We start from the raw sequence: 19,351 nt of genomic DNA, 5'->3' as shown, positions 1-19,351 counted from the left end.
CCTTATATCTTGGTCACTACTCCCTAGATGTTCTTTCACACACACTTCTCTCATCTGTTCCGGTTCATTTCTCAGTACGAGGTTGGGTACTTTACACACTGAGTTAGAACACAGTTTTGTATACACTTTAAAAACTCCACCTCCTTCTGTCCTTTCACTTTTTCCCTCTGCCACTTTATTTGTGAGTAACTGAAATCCCCCATGCTTATGATTCTGTATTTTTTACTAATTTCATATATTTTCCTAAATAGTTCTCCCTCCACTAAACTGATTAAAGTAAAACTTGGGGATCACTTTTATCTGTACTGTAGAATATTTGATATACTGGATGAGGCCCACCAATAACTCTCTTCTCTCCAGATGGTACAACTTAAGCTTTGCTAATCTTAAACCCGAAAGAATCTTCTATCGACAGTTCTCAAATTGGACAAGGTTTATTGTGGGAAAGTTCCCAATGGCTCAGTTGGTGAAGGAAGCCAGTGACTGGACCACACAGACAGGAAGGTCCCAGGTTGAATCTGCGTTGAGTCAACAGACCTCAGTGGTTTGGGGGGCTAGAACTGGCCTCATTGTGGGCTCCCGCTCCTGATCATTGAGGGCTCCCGCTCCTGATCATTGAGGGCTCCCGCTCCTAAGTGTTGCTCGGTGACCCTTGGGCTGTCTCCTTAATTCTTCATCTGTCTGCTGCCCCACAATGACACATCTATAGACCCGTGGTCAGTTTCCATGCATACACCCAGCTCTCCTTCTCAACCACTTCCCTCGACCCTAAAGCCATTTGTCATAGAATTACCAGAATTTCCTCCAACTGGATATTGAGAAGTCCAAAACAGTCATTTTCGGCTCCTGTTAAAAGCTATGTTTCCTTTGCACAGACTCTCTTTCCCCCTCCCAGACTCCTTGATCTAGCTGAACCAGACTGGTATGCAACCTGACAACCTGTTCAACCCAGAGCTGAACATGATACCGTACATCCTCTCTATAACCAACACCTTCACAGGATCACCCACCTCCACCATCACTGAACTTCTTTGTCCACACTCCTGTCACCTCTACACTTAGTTTCTGCAATGCCCTACTTTCCTTCCTTCCAACCTCTGCACCCCCCCCCCACTTATGAACTCCAACTTTTCCAAATGTCAATTGCCTGTATCCTGTCCTGTGCTAAGACCCACTCACTTATCACTCCATCCTCCCCGACATGCACCAGCTGCCTTTCCGTCAACGTATCTAATTGAAGATCCTCATCTAAAATTCCCTCCACATTCTTGCCTCCTGTGCCCTGCGATCCTCTGACTGCAGCTTTCTGTGTATCCTTCCTTTCACATCACTATTGGTATCAGAACCATCAGATTCCTCATCCTGCTCTCTGGGATTTCCTCCCAAAACTGCGCCAACTTTTGGAATCTTCTTTAAAGACCATCATCTCTTCAACCAAGTGGTTTCTCACTCCTCCTAACTCCCCTTGCAGGTCATCACTGATACATATCTTAACTCCATCTGCCTGCCTTGGTTCCATAACCCTTAATACCCTTACCTAACACACATTTATCAATCTCAGTTTTAACATTTTCAATTGACCCCCTGGCCTCAAAGTTTTTTGGAAGCGAATCCATGCTGGCTGTCTCTGATCAGCTCATTTGTCCAAATGCTCAGTCACTCTGTCCCTAATTACAGATTCTAGGAACTTCTCCACAACAGACGTTAGACTAATAGGCCGATTATTTCCTAACTTATTTCTCCCACCCTTCTTAAATAGTGGAGTGACATTCGCAACTTTCCAATCCAAGGGGTCAATTCCTGACCTGAATCAAGAGAGCTTTGGATGATCATGACTAAAGCATCTACAATTTCCTCATCTACTTCCTTTAATAACCTGGGGGTGGAAACCATTGGGTGCTGGAGATTTGTCTATCTTCAGTCCCATTATTTTCTCAATTACTATTTTTTAAACTTATATTGAATCTAGTTACTTCCTTCCCTTATTTATTTATTTTCCTTGTATCTATGCTGCTTTATCCTGTTCCTCCACTGTGAAGACCGATACTCAGTAAATATTTAGCGAGACTGCCATTTCCTGATTTTCAATTACAAGATCACCTGCGTCTGTCTTTAAGCAACCCCACATTACTCTGAGCCACCCTTTCCTTTAATATATTTTGTGAAAACTTTTAATGTTGCCCTTGATATCCCTCAAGTTTTTCTCCTTCCCTTTTGACAGCTCTTGCCACTTTCTTTGTATCCCTCTGCTGATCCATATCTCCTCCGGTCCGCGGGACAGCGCCTGTTCTTTGTATCAGCCCTTTCTTTTAGCTTGATACTATCTCTCTCTTCTCTTGTTGGCCAAGGTTGTATAATTACACACACACAGCTCTTGCCCGTTCTGGGTGTGTACAGGACTTGTATTTTACCAAACACTTCATTGAACATCTCTCATTGTTGATCCTTAGATTTATCCATTAACAGCTCTGCCCCCATATCGTGGTCAATTTTTGCCTCATTCCTCCAAAGTGAGCCTTACCTAAATTCAAAACCTTGGTTCATGACTCACCCATCTCGCTCTCAAACTCAATACTGAATTCAATCATGTTCTGGTCACTGTTAGCTGGGTATTCCCTTGCCGTTAGATTGTTGACTAATTCAGGATCATTACTCATCACTGTATCTAAGATGGCCTGTTCTCTAGTTGTTTCAAGAACAGTCAACTGTGGCTCATGAGTCAGAAGGTCAGAAGTGGGTTCAAGTCCCACTCCAGGAACTTGACACAGAAATCAAGGCTGACACTCCAGTGCACTACTGAGGGAGCGCCGCACTGTCAGAGGGGCAGCGCTGAGGGAGCGCCGCACTGTCAGAGGTGCCATCTTTCGGATGAGATGTTAAACCGAGACCCCGTCTGCTCTCTCAGTAGGACGTAAAATATTCAATGGCACTATTTTGAAGAAGAGCAGGGGAGTTATCCCCAGTGTCCTGGCCAATTTTCCTTTTCTTAGGCAGTCCCTCGGATTTGAAGATTACTTGAGTCCACACTAAAAATGAGTTCTCAGGTGACTGATATGTCCAATGCAGGACCTACAGTCTCTGTCATAGGTGTGGCAGACGGTGGTTGGAGGGACGGGTGTGTGGAGTGCTTGGGTTGTTGTGCGCTCCTTCCGCTGTTTGCGCTTGGCTTCCGCGTGCTCCCGGCAAAGAGACTCAAGGTTTTCGGCACCTTCCCAGATGCTTCTCCTCCAATTTGGGCAGTCTTCAGCCAGGGATTCCCAGGTGTCGGTGGGGATGTTGCACTCTTTCAAGGAGGCTTTGAGGGTGTCTTTGAAGCGTTTCCTCTGCCCACCTGGGGTTCGCTTGCCGTGTCGGAGCTCTGAGTAGAGTGCTTGTTTCTGGAATCTCATATCGGGCATGCGGACGAAGTGGCCCATCCATCGGAGCTGATTGAGCGTGGTCAACGCTTCGATGATGGGGATGTTGGCCTGAGATAGAACGCTGACGTTGGTGCGCCTATCCTGCCAATGGATTTGCAGGATCTTACGGAGGCAGCGTTGGTGCTACTTCTCCAGTGCTTTGAGGTGCCTGTTGTACATGGTCCATGTCTCTGAAGCATATAGGAGGGCGGATATCACTACTGCCCTGTAGACCATAAGCTTGGTGCCGGGTTTGAGGTCCTGGTCTTCAAACGCTCTCTTCCTCAGGTGATCGAAGGCTGCACTGGCACACTGAAGACAGTGTTGGACGTCATCATCAATGTCTGCTCTTGTTGACAGTAGGCTCCCGAGGTATGGAAAATTGCCAATATTTATCCTTCAACCAACATAACAAAAAAAACATTATTTGGTCCAGTAGAGTGGACAAGGGAGAAGCAGTTGATGTGGTATATTTGGACTTTCAGAAGGCGTTCGACAAGGTCCCACACAAGAGATTGATGTGCAAAGTTAGAGCACATGGGATTGGGGGTAGTGTGCTGACATGGATTGAGAACTGGTTGTCAGACAGGAAGCAAAGAGTAGGAGTAAATGGGTACTTTTCAGAATGGCAGGCAGTGACTAGTGGGGTACCGCAAGGTTCTGTGCTGGGGCCCCAGCTGTTTACACTGTACATTAATGATTTAGATGAGGGGATTAAATGTAGTATCTCCAAATTTGCGGATGACACTAAGTTGGGTGGCAGTGTGAGCTGCGAGGAGGATGCTGTGAGGCTGCAGAGCGACTTGGATAGGTTAGGTGAGTGGGCAAATGCATGGCAGATGACGTATAATGTGGATAAATGAGGTTATCCACTTTGGTGGTAAAAACAGAGAGACAGACTATTATCTGAATGGTGACAGATTAGGAAAAGGGGAGGTGCAAAGAGACCTGGGTGTCATGGTACATCAGTCATTGAAGGTTGGCATGCAGGTACAGCAGGCGGTTAAGAAAGCAAATGGCATGTTGGCCTTCATAGCAAGGGGATTTGAGTACAGGGGCAGGGAGGTGTTGCTACAGTTGTACAGGGCATTGGTGAGGCCACACCTGGAGTATTGTGTACAGTTTTGGTCTCCTAACCTGAGGAAGGACATTCTTGCTATTGAGGGAGTGCAGCGAAGGTTCACCAGACTGATTCCCGGGATGGCGGGACTGACCTATCAAGAAAGACTGGATCAACTGGGCTTGTATTCACTCGAGTTCAGAAGAATGAGAGGGGACCTCATAGAAACGTTTAAAATTCTGATGGGTTTAGACAGGTTAGATGCAGGAAGAATGTTCCCAATGTTGGGGAAGTCCAGAACCAGAGGTCACAGTCTAAGGATCAGGGGTAAGCCATTTAGGACCGAGATGCGGAGGAACTTCTTCACCCAGAGAGTGGTGAACCTGTGGAATTCTCTACCACAGAAAGTTGTTGAGGCCAATTCACTAAATATATTCAAAAAGGAGTTAGATGAGGTCCTTACTACTAGGGGGGTCAAGGGGTATGGCGAGAAAGCAGGAATGGGGTACTGAAGTTGAATGTTCAGCCATGAACTCATTGAATGGCGGTGCAGGCTAGAAGGGCCGAATGGCCTACTCCTGCACCTATTTTCTATGTTTCTATGTTTCTATTATCACATTGCTATTTGTGGGAGCTTGCTGTGCTTAAATTGGCTGCCGCGTTTCCCACATTATAACAGTGACTACACTCTAAAAATAGTTCATTGACTGTAAAGCGCTTTGAGACATCCGGTAGTCGAGAAAGGCACTATATAAATGCAAGTCTTTCTTTCTAACATATTCTTCCAGGAAACTGTCCCAAATACACAAGAGATTTGCTGCCTCTCCCAGCCAACGTGAAAATTAAAGTCTCCCATTATAACTACCCTGTTTTTGCAACAAGCTCCTCTGATCTACGCATTTATGTATATTGCAACTTTATCACTTATATCTGGAGGTCTATAAACAACTCCCACCAAAGTCTTGCATTCTTTTCTATTCCTTAATTCTACCCAAAGCTCTACTGCCTGCTCAGCCTGACTGCTATCCCATCTTTCTAATCGTGTGTTTTAGTATTCCTTATCAACATTGCTATTCCTCCTCATTTTCCAATCTCCCTGTCCTTTCTAAAGGTCTTTATAACCCAGAATATTTACCTCTCAGTCATAGTCCACTTGTAGCCCAGTCAGTGATGGCCAATACATCAAAACCTCTAAGCTGAATTTGCTCTTCTAATTCACTTGTTTTATTCCAGTAGTGTATAGAGCTTTTAATTTGGGCAGCAGACCCTATCCTGCCCTTATGCCCCGATGTTTTTCTCACACGTTTTAACTGATTACAATTCTTATTTTTACCGCTTCTGTTGTATTTTGATCAGTTATTTTGTTATTATTTCCTATCTTTTTTTCTGAACCTGAGGTATTTATATTACCTTTAAGACTATTGAAGATCTGGACTTCACTCTCGTCCCTCTTTCTTATCTTTAGGCCACTTTCACTTTTATTTTATTTTTATTTCTACCTAAGCCCTCCCCCCTCCTTTGTTGGTTTAAAGTCCTTTCTGCCGCCCCAGTTATCCTCTCCGCTAGGATCTGGGTGTCAGCCTGGTTCCGATGCAGCCCCTCCCAGCAGTACAGCTCCTGATGCCGGTGTCTCATGAAATGGAACCCCTCTTTCCCACACCAATCCTGGTGGGAGAGAAGGATGTTTCTGTAGTTCATAAGATGGCTGCAAATAGGTATTGACTGCCACAGACAGGTTAGTATATGGAGACCACGCTCTGCTGTCAGTTGTTATACAAAAGGGTCTTGTTCCATGAGTTAGAGACTTTATACACTGCTGCTCAAGGCCCAACTGAGGCACAGTGCTTTTCAGCTACCTTCTGCAATGTATTTGCTTCATGGGTTCTTTGCTTAAGAATTCATAGCAACACATTGCTATTAAGAACTAGTTGGTTTATTAACAAAAGGTTTAACAATCACACTACACATTACCAGTTCATCCACCAGGCTCACAACCACCTGCCTCATCGTGGATCCCCCAAACCCAACTGGCTGGGGTTTTATTGAGTCTTGTGACTATCACGTGACTGGCTAAGCCAGTCCCAACTCAACAGCTCTACAACTCTTTTAGGGTAAACAAAATTAAACATTAAATCAAGTGTCCCTCAGGACACTCCAGACACTGCCCTCTTTTTTTTTTGTGATTTTTTTTTGGGGGGCATTAAAATCATATAATTTACAAGTGCCCCCTATAAAAGGGGAGGGGGACACTAAAACCCGGCAATTAAAACAAATTAAACTTTAAAACAAATAAAATCAAATTAAAATTTGGTTGCCAGGGGTGATAATGCACTTCAGTCCCTCCGGCGCCCACCTCTCACAGAAGGCCGCGAGCGTACCGGTGGACACCGCGTGCTCCATCTCCAGGGACATCCTGGCCCGGATGTAGGCGCGGAAGAGAGGCAGGCAGTCAGGCTGAACGACCCCCTCGACCGCCCGCTGCCTGGACCGGCTGATAGCCCCCTTGGCCGTGCCCAGGAGCAGTCCTACGAGGAGGCCCTCGGACCTACCCGCTCCCCTCCGCACAGGGTGCCCAAAGATCAGGAGTGTGGGACTGAAGTGCAACCAGAATTTCAGGAGCAGCCCCTTTAAATAGTGGAACAGGGGCTGCAACCTTGCACATTCAGTAAGAACATGGAACACTGACTCTTCCAGACCGCAGAAATTGCAGGCGGCCTGGAAGCCCGTGAACCGGCTTAAAAATTTATTGCACGGGACTGCTCCGTGCACCACCCTCCAGGCCAAGTCCCCGATAAATAATGGGAGGACTCCCGTGTAGAGTGCACTCCATCGGGGACCCCCGCCTCCTCCGGATGGCAAGATGGTATGCCATGGCGTGTCTGGACGGCAGACGAAGATGGCAAAGTTGAGAGTGTGCAGGAGCAGCCCGTACAGGAAACCCCTCCGCGCGGAACTGAAAGGTTTGGAGGGGATTTCCCCAAGGCAGCTCAAGTTGTGAGGCACCGGCTCCCGAGGGAGGTTCCGGGGTTTGGTGCCGATGAGGAATTCCGTCTGGACGGGGGTGAATTCGGACGGGATCTCCCCACGTGCTTGAGCCTCCTCGACACACCTAACGGAGTCAGGGCCCAGCGCTGTTTTTAGCGACTCAATAGCTCTACACACCTGTGAGCATACTGACAGGTGCATACATTACACTTTCCTGTATTGGGGGAATATAAAATATATTGACACTGCTCGACCTCTGGGTTTACACTGCTCGACCCCCAGGGATGAGCTTGTTTCCAATGGCCTGCAGCATATTTCCCTCCCGCTCCCCTTGAAATGTCACCAAAACCTTTCAGTCAGCTTCCTTCCATTGTTGTTATTATCTCAGTTACTAAGACCCTTGACAACAGTTAGACATTTAAATTACACTTTTCTCCCCAATTCATAGGCAGGTGTTGGCCTTCAGCCCATCTATGGTGGCCTGACCAAAGGGGTGATTTTGTATCTTTACCTCCTCTACCACTAGCTGCATTTGCTCATGAGCAATAATCAACAGGAGGCAGAACACACCTTGTTGAGGAGGAAAATTTGAATCATTCTAACCAATTTCTGATTGGGTGCCAGGGAATTAAGGGTTACGGGGAGCGGGCGGGTAAGTGGAGCTGAGTCCACGGCCAGATCAGCAATGATCTTGTTGAATGGCGGAGCAGGCTCGAGGGGCTAGATGGCCTACTCCTGTTCCTAATTCTTATGTTCTTATGTTCTCTGGGCACCATCGCTGCTGCTTCTCAGGAATTCCTGGGATAGGACATCCCTGTCCTCACCGCCCGTCCATCAGTATATCCTCCTCACCCCCACCCTATCGGTTTCAAAAGGTGAGCAACTGAGCGCTCTCTCTTTGCCGATGAATCTCATTCTTCCCAAATTGCTAGTATTGTCTGCTCTGTAGTCTAACAGCAAATTGCTGTCCATAAAACACTTCAATACAACGCACATTATGGCTCCTTCGCCATCTGAGATCCTATAAAGAAGCTCCTATCCTCTCTCTTAAAGCCAGTGTTACAGACTACACCCTGTGTTTGTTTTGATAGCCATCTCTCATTTTGCTCAAGAAACTCACAAAGCTGGATTAGGAACAGAAGGAGGCCATTCAGCCCCTTGAGCCTGTTCTAACATTCAGTGGGATCCCGGCTGATCTGTACCCCAGCTCCATTTACCTGCCTCGGTTCCGTATCCCTTAATATCCGTACCCAACGAAAATCGATTGATCTCGGCATTAAAGACATTCCTAGCAGCTCTTTATACACAATGTACCTGGTTAGTGGTCACTCGTTATACCGAGTGATGTTAAACTCCAGACACGAACACTCAGTGGTACAGGCCTACCTTCTTCTCCCAAGTCATGAGGTACCACAACAACAACCGAAAGAGAGACCTGCTTCAATTCATGGGCTGGGAGTGACGTTCGATCACACAGCAGCTCAGAGTCAAAAAACCAACCGACACATCTCTCACACGAGCAACACCCAAGAGAAAGTCAATCAGCTTGTTTATTAGAGCCAGCGCAATGCAAGATCGTTGGTATTTTGCAACTTACTCTGAAGAGCTTGCGTCCGTCAGATGCATACAACAAAAGGAATGGGTTATTCTCCGAATCTACTACAGCCCAGCGAGATTGTCAAACTGATACCTACGTTGTTCTGCTCCTGCAATGGGGGATCATCTGCCGATGGAAAAAGCATGATTCATTTTAGTAAGTGGCAAACGGGCCCCTTGAAGTTGAGGGCTGCAGGCGGCTAGTCGAGCTCTCCAGCTTGTGACATACGTTCCAACATCAGAGGAAACCGCAAGCTTATCTTTGCCTAACCGTTCAACTGCACAGGAAATGTCAGCTGTCCCGCTCCCCCTCACCCAGCGACACAGCAAACACACCACACGCTGGGCCCCAGTCACGCAGCAAGACTAACATTACTTCCTGCTGCTTATCGTACTTACTGGAAAATAATTTTACCCTCATTTCTTTACTCGTTGACACAATGCCCCACCCACCATCCCCCACCTTGTTCCTGCTCTCCAGACTCTCACTGGGGTACAGTTTTCTGGGTGCCAACTGCCACCTACTCCTGTGCCCACGTGGAAATCCGGCATGTAGGAGTCTAGACCAGCACCGTTAACAGGCTATTCCCCCATGTGTGCATCGCTGTCAGCAGACTATTCAACCATGGCGAGCATCGCCGCCTGTTGCCACCCAATGTCCCTCAGGGGTAGTTGATAGCGAGCAGGAGCAGGGAGCTGGGCTCATTCTTTTCCTTTCCTTTGCCTAGTGGTATTGAGGCCAGTTATAGTACTCCAGCCACTGCCCAGGGTAGAGGAGCTAACATGGCCCACACCAGGAATTGGACCTCTGACATCAGCCACCTCAGCTCAGTCCTGAGTCAAGCTCTATGACTGCTGGCAACTTTGTCCTGCTCTCAAGGTCTTTCCACTAAATTTATACCGCCCACATCATTTTCTTCATTGTAATTGTCTTGGGACTAATATATAATGTACCAATATACCAATCCCCAATACCCGGTCGGTGTACCAATCTCCAATACCCGGTCGGTGTACCAATCCCCAATGTACCAATCCCAATCCCCAATGTACCAATCCTCAATGTACCAATCCCAATCCCCAATACCCGGTGTACCAATCCCCAATACCTGGTGTACCAATCCCAACACCTGATGTACCAATCCCCAATCATCATCATCATAGGCAGTCCCTCAGAATCGAGGAAGACTTGCTTCCACTCTAAAAGTGAGTTCTCAGGTGGCTGAACAGTCCAATACGGGAATTACAGTCTCTATCACAGGTGGGACAGACAGTGGTTGAGGGAAAGGGTGGATGGGGAGTCTGGTTTGCCGCACGCTCCTTCCACTGCCTGCGCTTGATTTCTGCATGCTCTTGCGATGGGACTCGAGGTGCTCAGTGTCCTCCCGGATGCACTTCCTCCACTTAGGGCGGTCTGGGCCAGGGTCTCCCAGGTGCCGGTGGGGATGTTGCACTTTATCAAGGAGGCTGTCATGTATGCAACCATAATGTAACACCAGTGTATTACTGTATACACACAACCTAGATGCACACCTTGACCACAAGGGGTGAACTTGTGGGAGACACTCCTTACCTGATCTCCCAGGTATATAAAGGGAGGTCCCACGCAGGGTCATCACTTGTGGAGTGCTGTGAATAGAGTTGAGGTCACAGAGTGACCTTGTTCCCAGAATGTGCCTCGTGTGGTTTCATGCTGTAGAGTAAGGACTACACATTAGCAACGAGGAACGGGAACTCACGACCCACGAGAATGGCCACCGGTAGTGCAGAGGAACGGCACTCTGTTGGGAAAGACTGGGACGATTTTGTCGAGAGGCTTCAGCAAAGCTTCATTATGAAAGAATGGCTGGGGGATGCAGCAGCCGACAAGCGACGGGCTCATCTCCTGACCAGCTGCGGACCAAAGACTTACGTGCTCATGAAGGATATACTGGCACCTGAAAAGCCGTTGGACAAAACCTTTTGAAGAACTTGGCAAACTGATTGGGGAGCACCTCAAACCGGCGAGTAGCATACATGTGGCCCGACAAAGATTCTACACCCACCGACGTCGTGAAGGACAGAGCATACCGGATTTCGTAGTGGACCTCCGGCGTTTGGCCAGCCTCTAAGTTCACAGACGCCTGCAGGGGGGAGATGCTAAGGGACTTCTTTATCGAGGGCATTGGTCATGCGGGAATTTTCCGCAAATTAATTGAGACCAAGGACTTGACCTTGGAAGCGGCAGCGTTGTTAGCTCAAACTTTCATGGCGGGGAAGAGACAAAAATAATATACGTGCGCAATTCTGCCTCTAACGTGGCGATGGGTCAGGGAGTCAACATCATCAATGCGACTCAGAGCCCCGCAGGCTGGCAGGGGCAGTCCAACAGTCCTCAGGCAGCAATAGACCCCAGAGTAGGACTCCAACAGAGACAATGGCAGGCTGAATGGACATTCACGCCATCACAGCGGACAATGCGGCCCGGGATGGGGCCATTGACACGCACTAATAGGGTACTTAAGAGCAGTCAAAGGGACAGTCAGCGCGAAATGCCTGGCCATAGTCCCTTTGTCCCCAACAATGGAAACTTTAACTCATGCTGAAGGTGTGGGGGAAAATACTCAGCCAGATCTTGCAGATTTCAACAGTTTGTCTGCAGAAACTGCAATCTCAGTGGCCATTTAGCTCGAATGTGCAGGAAGCCTGCAACCAGACTAATATGAGGTGGAGGGACCAGAAGAGGCAGGATGACTTTTGGGGCAAATCGATGGACGCTGAGGTTCAGCGGGTCCATGTGGCGAATATTCACAGTTCATACACCAAAACGCCACCAATGATGATGAGGATTTTATTAAACGGCATCCCAGTATGCATGGAGCTGGACACTGGGGCCAGCCAGTCACTCATGGGCATTCAGTAATTTGAGAAGCTATGGCCACTTAAAGCTAGTAGACCCAAATTAGCACGTATTGAGACACAATTACGGACTTACACTAAATAAATCATTCTGGTGCTAGGCAATGCAATATTGGCTGTCACACACAACGGGTTAGTGAATCGGCTGCCGCTCTGGATTGTCCCGAGCAATTATCCCGTGCTGTTGGGGAGGAGCTGGTTAGCCGAGATGAACTAGAAATGGGGGGATGTTCACGCAATGTCATCTATGGAGCGAAGTTCGTGCTCACAAGTACTACAACAATTCGATTCACTATTCCAACCTGGCGTCGGGACTTTCAAAGGCACCAGAGTAGTAATACACATCACCCCGGACGCCAGGCCAGTGCACCACAAAGCCAGAGCGGTGCCGTATGTGATGTGGGAAAAGATCGAGAGCGAATTGGACCGGCTGTTGAGAGAGGGCATCATCTCGCCTGTTGAATTCAGTGACTGGACGAGCCCCATCGTTCCCGTCCTAAAAGCGGATGGCTCTGTCAGGATCTGTGGCGACTACAAGGCCACCATCAATCGGGTGTCCCTACAAGATCAATACCCGCTCCCAAGAGCGGAGGACCTTTTCGCCATGCTGGCAGGCGGCAAGCAAGTTGGACCTCATTTCAGCCTATATGACCCAACTGGCCGAAAATCTAAACTACTGACCACCATCACCACGCACAAGGGACTGTTCGGTTATAACAGGTACCCATTTGGCATTCGATCAGCGGCCACGATATTTCAACAAAACATGGAAAGCCTGCTTAAATCCATTCCTGGAACGATCGTATTCCAGGACGACATCCTCATCACGGGTCGAGACACCGAGGAACACCTCCACAACCTGAGGAAGTGCTATGCCGACTGGACCGGGTAGGCCTGCGACTCAAGACGTCTAAATGTGTGTTTTTAGCTCCTGAGGTTGCGTTTCTGGGCAGGAGGGTTGCTGCAGATGGGATTCGGCCCACCGAATCCAAAACAGAGGCGATTCGACGAGCACCTAGGCCCTGCAACACATCGGAGTTGCGTTCATTTCTGGGACTGTTGAACTATTTCGGGAACTTTCTGCCGAACTTGAGCACGTTGTTGGAGCCGCTACACGTGCTCCTGCGCAAGGGTTGCGATTGGTTTTGAGGGGACTGTCAGGAACGGGCTTTTGATCGGGCGCGAAACCTACTTTGTTCAAACAAGTTGTTGACCCTGTACGACCCCTTAAAAAAAAAAAAAAATAGGTTCTGACATGTGATGCATCGTCCTGTGGGGTTGGGTGCGTGTTGCAGCAGGGCAATGCTGAGGGTCAACTACAACCTGTGGCTTATGCTTCTAGGTCGCTCTCAAGCAGAACGGGGATATGGGATGGTCGAGAAAGAAGCGCTCGCATGTGTCTATGGTGTAAAAAAAATGCATCAGTAGCTCTTTGGTAGGAAGTTTGAATTAGAGACGGACCACAAGCCATTAACATCCCTGTTGTCAGACAGCAAGGCTATCAATGCCAATGCATCAGCTCGCATACAGCGATGGGCTCTCACGCTGGCTGCTTATGATTACTCCATCCGGCACCGGCCCGGCACTGAAAATTGCGCTGACGCGCACAGCAGGCTTCCACTGGCCACCACGGAGGGTGCAGTGGAGCAAAGCACTGAGATGGTCATTGCTGTCGATGCCTTTGACAGTGCAGGCTCCCCCATCACAGCCCGCCATATCAAAATCTGGACAGAGATCCCCTCCTATCCCTGATTAAGAAATGTGCCCTGACTGGGGATTGGGTGCCCGCACACGGAGCATGCCCTGAGGAGGTCAGACCGTTCCACAGATGGATGGATGAGCTCTCCATCCAAGCCGACTGCCTACTATAGTTATGCCCCAGAAGGGCAGGGAGGCATTCATCAGGGAACTCCACAGCATTGTGCTGATGAAGGCCATTGCCCGGTCACACATTTAGTGGCCTGGAATTGATTCAGACCTGGAACACTGTGTTCGCAGGTGCACAACGTGTGCCCAGCTGGGTAATGCCCCCAGGGAGGCCCCACTCAGCCCTTGGCCCACCATTCATGTTGACTACGCGGGCCTGTTCATGGGAAAGATGTTCCTTATTGTGGTAGATGCGTACTCGAAATGGATCGAGTGCATCATTCTGAATTCATGCACGTCATCCACCACCGTGGAAAGCCTACGTGCGATCTTTGCAACCCATGGCTTGCCGGACATCCTGGTTAGTGATAATGGCCCATGCTTCAAAAACTACGAATTCCAGGAGTTTATGCAGGGCAATGGCATCAATGGCCAGGCAGAAAGTGCGATCCAAATCATTAAGCAAGGTATGCTCGGGATTCAAGGATCCTCCCTACAATGCCGCCTATCGCGCCTTCTGCTGGCCTATAGATCCCGACCGCACTCGCTCACGGGAGTCCCGCCCGCAGAGCTACTTATGAAACGGGCACTCAAAACCCGGTTGGCCCTCATTCACCCAGTCCTAATCGACATAGTTGAGGGCAAGCGCAAGTCACAAAACGAGTACCATGACCGCAATTCGAGGGGAAGATGAAATAAATGATCCTGTATTCGTTCTGAATCACGCCATGGGGCCCAAATGGCTTGAGGATACTGTAATTGACAAAGAAGGGAATAGGGTCCTCGTGGTAAAACTCAACAATGGTCAGATATGCCGTGAGCATCTGGACCAAGTAAAAAAAAAAAGGTTCAGCATGGACACGGAGGAACCTGAAGAAGACCATGAGATGGAGATCACAACACCACCAGTGAACGAGCAACAAGAGCAATCAGAAGAATGAACAGTCCCTGCGGTCAGCCTGGACAGGCCGGAATCACCACAGGTGACAGACACTCACGTCAGTGTCCAAAAACCAGAGCCCCAACTGCGGTGCTCCACGAGGGAGCGTAGACCACCTGAAAAACTAAACCTATGATCCTCAAGACTTTTGGGGGGGGGGGGGGAGAGGGTGATGTCATGTATGTAACCACAATGTAACACCACTGTATTACTGTATACACGCAACCTAGATGCACACCTTGACCACAGGGGGTGAACTTGTGGGAGACACTCCTTACCTGATCTCCCAGGTATATAAAGGGAGGTCCCACGCAGGGTCATCACTTGTGGAGTGCTGTGAATAAAGAGTTGCGGTCACAGAGTGAGCTTGTCCCCAGAATGTGCCTTGTGTGGTTTCATGCTGTAGAGTAAGGACTTTACAGAGGCTTTGAGGGTGTCCTTGAAACGTTTTCTCTGCCCACCTGGGGCTTGCCTGCTGTGTCGGAGTCCCCAATACCTGATGTACTGATGCTCAATACCTGGTGTTTTTTTGGTGGGTGATTTTAATTTTCCTGGCATTCAGTGGCACGATGGTTTACCTGCTGTTCTGGTGGAAAGCGCAGCTGAAAGATTTGTTGAAAATGTACAAGACAGTTTCCTGACTCAACATGTTACTGAAGTAACCAGTGGTGATCCTATATTGGATCTGGTGTTTAGTAATGAGCCTGACCTCGTATCAGGCCTCCATGTGGGGGAACATCTGAGCAACAGTGATCACAACATTATACGGTTTCAATTGGCTGATAGAACTAAAGGTACTGAGAACCTGCAACTCGAACAGATTTCAGAAAGGCAAACCTCACCAAAATGGCTGATGATATGGAACGGATAAATTGGCTAACCCTACTGGGTGCCGACAAGGCCTATGTAGAATACAAATGTTTTTCTTTTAAGAACAAGATAAAAAATGTGAGACAAATCAATTAAGAAAAAGCCAAGGTGGTTGGCTGGTCATGTATAAAGACAAATAAGATGAAAACAGAAATGTTTCTATAAATTGTCCTGTCTTCATACTGAGGACACCCTCCATCGTGCTGTATGGTACTACCACCGTGCTAAATGGGATGGATTCGGAACTGATCCAGCAGCTCACAACTGGGCATCTGTGGGCCATCAGCAGCAGCAGAATTGTATTCCACCACAATCTGTAGCCTCATGGCCCGCCATACCACTCACTCTACCATTACCATAAAGTCAGAGGACCAACCCATGTTCAGTGAGGAGTGCAGAAGAGCATGTCAGGAGCAGCACCAGGTATATGTACAACCAACGGATCAGATCAAAGCTCTGCAGTCCTGCCACATCCAGTCATGAATGGTGGTGGACAATTAAACAACTAACGGGAGGAGGAGGCTCCATGAACATCCCCATCCTCAATGATGGCAGAGCCCAGCACGCGAATGGAAAAGACATGGCTGAATCGTTTGCCACCATCATCAACCAGAAATGCCGAGTGGATGATCCATATCGGCCTCCTCCTGAGGTCCTCACCATCACAGAAGCCAGTCTTCAGCCAATTCGATTCACTCCACGTAATATCAAGAAACAGCTGAGAGCACAGGATACAGCAAAGGCTATGGGCCCCGACAACATCCTGGCTGTTGTGCTGAAGACTTTTGCTCCAGAACTAGCCGCATGTCAGGCCAAGCTGTTCCAGTACAGCTACAACACTGGCATCTATCCGACTGCCCAGGTCCTGTCCTGTCCACAAAAAGCAGGACAAATCCAATCTGGCCAATTATCAATTATCATTACCTGTTTCCCTTAGCAAGAGGGGTCAACAACCAGGGGGCATAGATTTAAAGTAATTAGTAGGAGGTTTAGAGGGGATTTGAAGGGAAATTTCTTCACCCAGAGGGTGGTGGGGGTCTGGAACTCACTGCCTGAAAGGGTGGTAGAGGCAGAAACCCTCACCACATTTAAAATGTACTTGGATATGCGCCTAAAGTGCCGTAACCTGCAGGACTATGGACCAAGAGCTGGAAAATAGGATTAGGCTGAATAGGTTTTTTGGCCGGCATGGACACGATGAGCCGAAATGGCCTCCTTCCGTGCTGTAAATTTCTATAATTCTATGAGCTCCTCTATTAATTCTAATCAAATAGATTCCGTCTTTGAACCCTCAAGCACATCATCCCCTTCCAGTGCTGTAACGATCTCTTTGATCAATACTGCCATCCCCTCTCCTTTTTTCCTTGCCTAACTTTCCTGAATACATTGTAGCCAAGAATATTGAGTGCGCATTCTTCTCCTTCTTATTAGGTCTCTGTATCATAATCCCACATGGCTACTTGTGCCTGCAGCTCACCAACCTCATTTAGCACACTCTGTGCATTTACATACATGCACTCCAAACTCATCATTGTCTGCCTTGCATTTTCCCCCCATCTGATCCCTCATGTTTTTGAACTACTCTTTATTCTAATGCTGTTTGTCTCTTGTGGTCCTCTGTGCACCTTTAAGCTCCTCTCTATTGCTTCATCGCAGTGCTCCCCCGCCCCCAGACAAATTAGTTAAACCCTTCCCCTCAGCATGAGTTAACCTCCCAGTGAGGGCATTGGTCCCAGCTCTGATGAGGTGCAACCCATCCAGCTTGTACAGGTCCTCTCAGTCCCAGAACTGCTCCCAACACACCAAGGATCTGAAGCCTTGTGCCATTTCTCCATCATCATCAGAGGCCGTCCCTCAAAACGAGGATGACTTGCTTCCATGCCAAAAAAGGATAAGTTCACAGGTGTTCCAATGAAGGACCAAAAAATTCCAGGTCCTGAACTACATCCTGAAGGGTGGAAGATGCCTGTGCGTGGGTTTTTTTAACGCGTGGTAGCCGTTGCACACCATCCACCAAAAAATGGCGCCATTTCTCCAGCCACGCGTTGGCCTATCTTACCCTACTGTTCCTATGCTCACTAGCGTGTGGCACTTTTAGTAATCCAGAGATTTCTATTTTTGAGGTCCTGCTCTTTAACTTTCTCCTTAGCTCCTGAATCTCTGACCATAGGACCTCAAACCTTTTCCTACCTATGTCATTGGTTCCAACATGGACCATGACTTCTGGCTGTTTCCCTTCCCCTCCACAGAATGTTCTGCATCCGTTCCATGTCATCCTTTACCCTGGCACCAGGTAGACAACACCCTGTCCTCCTCCCTCTCTCTCAGGCTCAGCAATCCCCATTGACTAGCAACCTAGAGGCCCGGACAAGTAATCCAGAGAATGTTTAAATCCCACCATGCCAGTTTGAGAAGCTGAATTCAGTTAAAAGAATCTGGAAATACAAAGCTGTTCTCAGTAAAAGTGATATGCGGTTGTCGGATTGTTGTAAAAACCCAACTGGTTTCACTTATATCCTTTAGAGAAGGTCATTCTGCCCTCTTGAGCATCCTAATTATAATCGCTCAACCATTGATAGCTGTGCCTTCTGTTGCCTAGGCCCCAAGCTCTGGAACTTCCTCCCTAAACCTCTCTACCTCTCTTTTCTCCTTCAAAACACTCCTTAAAACCCACCTCTTTGACCAAGCTTTTGGTCACCTGCACTCATTTCTCCTTATGAGGCTCGGTGTCAAATTTTTTTCCGTCTCGTGATACTCCTGTGAAGCACCTCGGGACGTTTCACTACATTAAAGGTGCTATATAAATACAAGTTGTTGTTGTAATCTGCCGTCCTTACCCAGTCTGGCCTATATGTGACTCCAGACCCACACCAATGTGGTTGACTCTTAACTGCTTTTTGAAGTGGCCTAGCGAGCTCAATTATATCAAACTCCTACAAAATATAACAAGAATAAAAAAATCAGACGGGCCAAGCTCTCTGGGAGCTCCAAGAAGGCACATTACCATCTTTTCAGGACAATCTTATTGGTGGGTCGGAGTATTTGTACTTGTCACTTTGCTTCTTGGTTCCAGGGAGGGCAGGGAGTTATCCCTCCACCACCACTACCCAACATAGATTCTCTGGTCCTTCGTCCCATTTGCTGCTTGTGGGACCTTTCTGTGCCTAAATTGGCTGCGGCAATTGCTTTTATTACAACAGCAACTGCAATTCAAAATATTTCACTGTCTGCAAAGTGTTTGAGATGTATTTTGAGATTGATAAGTACAAGTCTTTTTTTAAAATCTTTTAAAGGACAAATTGAGGGAAAAGATCATAAAATGGCAGATTTTCTTCTGAGAACTCCAAGACTCCTAGCAGAGCACCACCGTGGTAGAAAAGAGTGCGAGAGCTGAGTTAGGACGATGCAGCGATGCCAAGCATGGGGCTTAAAGGGCCAAAGATTGCAGGTGGAATCGAATATTGAGGGGCGTGGGAGTTCCACAATTTTGAGATACTGAGAAAGATTGAGTTAGACCAGTCTTGTCCAATACATAAGTCACCTGTGGCAAATTGCATTTCTGATTAGTAAATAAAACATGAATAATAGATACTGCCGTTGTGCCTGTGATCGCAATACTCATCCACACAGGGAATGCTTGTGAATGTTAATCTTTTTGTGCATTTGTTGGTAAAATGGTGAGACGAGTGTACAAGTGTTTTTTGATTGTTGCGAGTGCTTTACTCTCTTGGTTACTGAATG

The 19,351-nt window shown here is 47.8% G+C and overlaps 1 protein-coding gene and 1 long non-coding RNA gene across 6 annotated transcripts in view; one reads left to right on the top strand and one right to left on the bottom strand.

Moving 5' to 3' along the window:
- Positions 1-9,373, bottom strand: part of unc13d (unc-13 homolog D (C. elegans)) — a 142,509-nt gene extending 133,136 nt beyond the window's left edge. For 2 of the 5 annotated variants that reach the window (XM_070857437.1, XM_070857440.1), the window contains exon 1: positions 9,138-9,368. In XM_070857437.1, the coding sequence (XP_070713538.1) occupies positions 9,138-9,185 (48 nt within the window). In that variant the 5' untranslated portion in view covers positions 9,186-9,368. Of the gene's footprint in view, positions 1-8,757; positions 8,847-9,040; positions 9,101-9,137 lie in introns of those variants that run through there. The other 3 variants (XM_070857441.1, XM_070857438.1, XM_070857439.1) reach the window with 3 other exon arrangements.
- LOC139226593 (uncharacterized) overlaps positions 1-19,063 on the top strand; it is a 162,551-nt gene extending 143,488 nt beyond the window's left edge. The window contains exon 4 of the long non-coding RNA XR_011587292.1: positions 18,904-19,063. This is a non-coding gene — a long non-coding RNA (uncharacterized lncRNA). The remainder of the gene's footprint in view (positions 1-18,903) is intronic.
- Positions 19,064-19,351: the final 288 nt, after the last annotated feature.

The sequence above is a fragment of the Pristiophorus japonicus genome, chromosome 16 (genome assembly GCF_044704955.1).
Source record: "Pristiophorus japonicus isolate sPriJap1 chromosome 16, sPriJap1.hap1, whole genome shotgun sequence".
NCBI lineage: Eukaryota > Metazoa > Chordata > Chondrichthyes > Pristiophoridae > Pristiophorus > Pristiophorus japonicus.
Note: the sequence above shows the minus strand (reverse complement) of the source record. Positions and strands in the feature narration are given on the sequence as shown.